The sequence below is a fragment of the Monodelphis domestica genome, chromosome 4 (assembly GCF_027887165.1).
Source record: "Monodelphis domestica isolate mMonDom1 chromosome 4, mMonDom1.pri, whole genome shotgun sequence".
NCBI classification, from domain to species: domain Eukaryota; kingdom Metazoa; phylum Chordata; class Mammalia; order Didelphimorphia; family Didelphidae; genus Monodelphis; species Monodelphis domestica.
Window position 1 is genome coordinate 122,424,072 of NC_077230.1, and position 6,230 is coordinate 122,430,301.

The 6,230-nt window shown below is 50.7% G+C and overlaps 1 protein-coding gene across 1 annotated transcript; it reads left to right on the forward strand.

The window, feature by feature from the left end:
* The first annotated feature begins 445 nt into the window (after positions 1-445).
* On the forward strand, positions 446-5,611 carry C1QL2 (complement C1q like 2). The gene is made up of 2 exons (XM_007494064.2): positions 446-1,933; positions 2,687-5,611. Exons 1-2 carry the CDS (start codon positions 1,238-1,240, stop codon positions 2,864-2,866), a joined length of 876 nt encoding a protein of 291 aa, XP_007494126.1. The 5' UTR covers positions 446-1,237; the 3' UTR covers positions 2,867-5,611.
* The last annotated feature ends 619 nt before the right edge of the window (positions 5,612-6,230 follow it).

A 6,230-nucleotide genomic window follows, 5' to 3' on the forward strand; every position in this document is an offset into this window, starting at 1 on the left:
TCTCCAGTTCATTTTACAGTTGAGGAAACTGAGGTTAACAGAGTGAAGTGACTTGCCCAGAATTACCCAGCTAGGAAATGTCTGTGGCCAGATTTGAACTCAGGAAAATGAGTCTTCCTGACTTCAATCCTAGCACTTCATCACTGCAGTCACCTAGCAGTATGGGCATCACAATAATAAATGTGAGGACTATTACCCCTAATTTACAGAGTGGAGAAACTGAGGTCTGAACCTCAAAGTGAAGTGATTTGCTCAGAGTCACAACCTGTTCATTAGCTGAATCGAAATTGGAATCCAGATCTGATGACTACTAATCCTGAGCTCTTTTCACTCTCTGACTTTATGATCTATTTGCCTATGCGTGTGTATGGATGAGTGAGGATGAGCAAGCATGAGTCGTATTTTTCCGAGTGCATTATTTGGTATGTGTATGCATTCACAGAGCACATTCACTTGTGGCATCTCTGTACTGCTGGGCAAAGTTGCTCGAATCAGAGGCAGAGCTCCTTTCCCTATGAATAGGATGGATGATGCTGTTCTTAATGATGGTGGTGGTGGGTGATGATGAGACACCCATTTCCCTTGTGATGCCGTTGCTGCTGCCTTGGAGCTCCTCTAGCCTGCCTACCTCCGGACTCCTTACGTCAGGCTGTTTGGGTTCCCCTCCTTGAGAGAGAGAGAGAGAGAGAGAGAGAGGGGGGTGGGGGGGGGGGAGAGGGAGAGGGAGAGGGAGAGGGAGAGGGAGAGAGAGGGAGAGCGCCACGGGAAGAGAGAGACACTCTCACACCAGGAGCTGGAGCCAGAGGCAGAGGCAGAGGCAGAGCTCCTAAGGCACCAGCCAGACGCCGGGGCGAACACTTGAAGCCGAATCCGCGGTCCCTGTGTGCTAGGAGTGCGTCTCCAGCTTGCGGCCACCTATCACGATGCCCTCACCATGCCCGCCGGGCTCCGAGGCTCTCTGAAACAGTTTCTGCGCAGCGGGCCAGAAGGCTCGGGACCGGAGCGCTCCCGCTGAAGTTCAGCGGGGCGGCTCGGTGCTGGAGGGGGAGCGTGGGAATCCGCACGTCGGGGAGGCGGCCCCGACTCAGCTCAGCCGGCCCCTCGTTGTGGGGAGCGGGGTGACCCGCACCGCCTCACCATTACTTCTCCGGGAAAAGAGGACCTGGTCGCTGTCGCCTCCCGGCTTTGGCAGAGGCGGAGGCGCGCCTGCCTGGCCGCCGTCGGCGTACTGCTGGCCATGGCCCTGGTGCTGCTTATCGCCGTTCCCCTGCTGCTGCTGCAGGCTGCACCTCCCAGTTCGGCGCACTATGAGATGATGGGAACTTGCCGCATGATATGCGACCCCTACAGCGGGGGACCCGGGGGAGGGCCTGGGAGTCCAGGCAACAAAGCGGCCCCAGGTCCTAGCACAGCTGCCTTGGAAGTCATGCAGGACCTGAGTGCCAATCCCCCGCCCCCATTCATCCAGGGACCCAAGGGAGAGCCCGGCCGGCCAGGGAAACCGGGCCCCCGAGGTCCTCCAGGGGAGCCAGGACCCCCTGGACCAAGAGGGCCTCCGGGAGAGAAAGGAGACTCAGGAAAGCCCGGGATGCCCGGGTTGCAGCTGGCTGCGGGCGGGGCAGGTGGGAGCAGCGTTGGGGCCATTGGTGGTGGAGGAGTAGGGGCTGGCGGGGACGTCGGCGAGGTGACTGGGGCACTGAGTGCCGCGTTCAGTGGCCCCAAGATAGCTTTCTACGTGGGCCTGAAGAGCCCCCACGAAGGTTACGAAGTACTCAAGTTCGACGACGTGGTCACTAACTTGGGCAACCATTACGACCCGACTACGGGCAAGTTCAGCTGCCAAGTGCGAGGGATCTACTTCTTCACCTACCACATCCTCATGCGAGGCGGGGATGGTACCAGTATGTGGGCAGACCTCTGCAAGAACGGGCAGGTCAGTCTCCTTCTCTTGCTACCCGCTTTTTTCTCCTTCCCCCCCCCCCCCCATTTCTCTTTCCGGGATCCTTGCCCTCATCCTCCCCTAGACTTCTGTTTCCGAAGTCCGCCTCCTCCCGGGACATTAGTGCGCTCAGAACGCACCTCCTCCCGGGCCCTTTGACTAGAAAGGGGACGCTTATTTAGGATTACTATGTTGCTAGAGGGCTTTGGCGCGGGGTCTCCAGTAAGACTAAGATTTACGGATGTCTGGAGCTCCTGCACCCCCAGGATCCCCCACTATGAAACGATTTTGCGGACTGGGCGCCTCCTACCCTTCTCCTGCCCCGACTCCATAACCTGTGGTTGGTAAATTCTTTAGTCTTGAGGTCCCTAGGTTTGGCTAAATAGTCAAAAAGTCTTTCCATCCCGAGGTCCTCCTCTGCAGAGTTCTCCTTTCTTCTAGCCTCGGGCACTCTGCCTCCCCGACCTCAGGAGCTTACTTTGCCTTCACCTTTACTCCTCTGCCTTCCACACCCATCCCCGTAAAGTCCAACTAAGCAGCAGCAGAAAAGAGGGGGGTTGCCAAAGTTGGAGGAGAAATCCACTAAGGACCGGGGTATGGGAAGGTCCTCTGTAGGCTACAGTAGGAGGGCGAGCCACGGGTGCCAAGGGGTTAGGGAGATGGGCTATGGGAGAGGGCCACAGAGGCGGGGGGAGGGGCAAAGGGGCGCCTTACTCCAAGTAGCCCCCGCCGGCTCCATCTCCCCAGGTCCGTGCCAGCGCCATCGCTCAAGACGCGGACCAGAACTACGACTACGCTAGCAACAGCGTGGTGCTGCACCTGGACTCCGGGGACGAGGTCTACGTGAAGCTGGACGGGGGCAAGGCGCACGGTGGTAACAACAACAAGTACAGCACTTTCTCTGGCTTTCTTTTATATCCCGATTAGGGAGTGGGAGAGGGGACCGGCGCACTCCACCCCCTTTCCCTCTTCGGCTGGAGCTTGGGGTGCAGCCCTTTTCTGCAGGACCCTCTTACTTCATGGCAACTCGTCACATTTCAGTTGGGACAGTCACCAAACCACATTTCTCCTCCACCCCATCAGTCAGTCCCTACTCCCCTAGCCTGCCATTCGTGTATCTGTAATCTCACTCGCTCGCTCCTCTGGGGCCCCAGACAGAATTCTGGCTCAGGATTCGCCCATCGTCGCTGGGGAAAGGGGAAATAGAGGAAGGGGACCGGGATGGGGTGTAGGGAACCAAAGGTCCCTACCTACATACAAAAACTGAGATGGAGAAACAAAAACAAAAAACTGATTAGGATGGACAAGTCCGGGCAAAGGGAAACTTCTTTCTCCCTTCTTTACTCACTGCTGAAATCCTCCTGAAGTGGAATCTCCTGGTACCCCTTGCCTGGGATATGGGCCTAAATCGACACTTATTTGTAAGGAGCTCTGCAAGGCGTCATTCTTTGTGAAATGAAATACTTGTGCGAATGTCCGTGTTTGTCCGCAAAATCAAACCAAGCAAACGCCAACAGAAACTAACAAAACAGCCAACAAACAAACCGCGCCTCACTCAAACTGTGAAATATTAAATTGTGTTTTTAGACAACAGCTTCCTTGTGTCTCTGTCAGCATTACTTAGCCTGGCCCCTTCCCTCCCCACTCTCAGAGCTCCATTATATTAATTCATGGCCTCCGTCCATGGTTCCAGAACCTCCCTGATCTTGCCCACAGCACCCCTCCCCCAACTATTTCTCCTCTCTTTTAGAGGAGGTGATATGAACCACAGAGGAGAGGAAGGGATCCAGGATAGAGGCAAGTCACAGATTAGAGGACAGAATGGTTTCACTCCACCTTCTTGGCTCTCTTGGGTGTTTGTCTCAGCACCTATTTTTAAGAGATCTCTCCGAACAGGAGCCTATTTGAAATCCATTTTTACCAGGAAGTGGGACGACTTGGCTTTTAAGGTCCCTTCTAACTTTAAACCTGTGATTCGATGAAATGTAGCAGGGACTCTTGTGCCATGAACTATTTACTATTAAGCTCCTGAGGCCTTCTGGGAGTAAATGACAGATTCCAGATAAGTGGCCTGAATCCAGGAAAGAGTAGCCAGCTGGCATTTTGTTTCCAGTCCTTCAAGCTACCTCCTCACCTGTCTTTGTCAACTTGACTCTGCCTTTTGCCACCTTGTCTGAGATTACCTTTTTATTCTGGGGAGAGAGTGAAAGAGAGGAAAGGGGAAAGGTCACTGGCTGGTGACTGATTATTAGGGAAGGAATGAGGAAAACAATTTCCCCTCTAAAAAGCAGAGTACTTGTTGGTAGAGGGTTTTGGGTTTTTTTTTTCTTTTAGTTGTTTGGCTAGAAAAGGAAAATTTATCACATATTTAGAATCACACACACACACACACACACACACACACACACAAATCAAAACACACCCCTCCACTCATTCATATGCTTATTTTGGAACCATGTAAACCATGGTAATTATCTGGATCATTGAGATCCCCCAAAACATTTTACCTCAAAGATCCTAATTAAGTGAATTAAACATTTTTCTTCTATGTCAATATTCAAGACAATTGCTATCATCTTCCACTTCACTTTTTGTAAGGAGTTTTGTGGACATAAGTCAATGCTCTGACATAATGTGTCTGTTCCAGATTGTGTAAAACATATGAGTAATCATTGACTTGTTGGGGCTGTGTCAACACAAAGGAATTCGAGGGCAACCTTACCTTTCCCATAAATAGAGTTTTATCGTTATTATTTCATGTAATGGTTGACTTCAGCACCATGTTGTTTGGAAAGTAACCTTTTTGTAATTGTCCATATTTGCTTTCAAAATAATCAGTTTGATCTAATTTACAATTTACAAAAAATGTGTGTACATATTAGAGCTTTGATGTATTTGGGTCCCTGAAATAGTTTTGTGTCATTCAAATGTATGAGAATTGGGGGTGGGGATGAATTGTTGGGGAGAAAAATAAGGGGAAAAGAGAGGGAGGGACCCTTAGAGAGGGCAATACCTGCAGACACCCCAGAATACTTGTGGTCCTGATGTAGAAAATGCAAAACTGGTTGTGTATGGTCTGTTCATAGACAAGAATGAACACTCTATGTATGCATATATTGAACAACTTTAAAGCGCTGGGGTTGATGTTCCTGAGTGCCTTAGGGAAATCTGTCATTGTGGCCACAACCTTGTCCATACACTTATGCACACAGATGCACACATATATTTTCATGGCAGTTTCTCTGCCATTGTGCCCCTATTTCTGCATATACTCATTCCAGAGGGATGCTAAGAGCTGTGATTCCCATTTAAAAGACAATTATGCCCCCTGCCTAGTTTCCTGTTGACATTCCTTTTTATGCTCTTGGTTTATTTCAATAATGTTTTTATTGTCACTCACTTGAATATGAGTGATGATTGCATCCTCTTTGAGTCCTGAGCTGGAAACCTCACTCACTGAGAGCGAAAGAAAAGGAAACAAAATGAAGAACCACCCAAGCCAAACCCTCAAACCCAGCCCAGCCTGCTAATGAGGGCGCAAGAGGGAGGTGGGGAAGGTGCAGGGAGGGGAGTCCATAAACAAGTACATGTGTTACACACTTATCAATCTCCAATGCTTTGTCGATTGTACCATCCAGAAATGAGATTAAAACCCAATGTCTGAGACCCAAATGAAGTCTAATTGCTATGGATCTGCAATCCCCACAGGGTCCCTAATCCTTTTTGACTTATTCCTCCCCTTCCTCCGATGAGATGGAGCTTAGACACAAAGCCCTCGGTTTAAATTTCAAAAATTAAAATTGACATGCAGCGGCGTTCCCGGGAGCGGGGAGGAATTTCTAAGGAGGTGCCCAGGCTTGGCTTTATCCCTTGCATTAAGAAGCAATTTGTACTTCTAACAAAGACCCAGCCATTCCCCTTTGGCGAAAGGGCAATGAAGATGCCTTGCGAGGGAATCACTGTTCACAATACTTAAACAAATTTGAATCGGAGATTCTTGAATCTGTATTCCCCAGTGCAGCTGAGGCTCCTTGCAATTCTAATGTCGGAGCTGGTGGAGAGGAGCCGCCAAAGGTGTCAGCTGCTAAGAGGATGATAGATTGATGAGGCGATGGGGAGGCACAGGCCTGGGATGGCACTCTGCCCTGCCAGTGATCTCGGCGTCTGCACATTATCAATGTCACAGGGAGGCCTGAACCACCCTCACCAGCCGTCTTATTTTCCACTTATCTCTCATGTACTAATTATTGGGCTGGATGACTCCCTGGGAAGGAAGGAAGGAGGAGAGAAA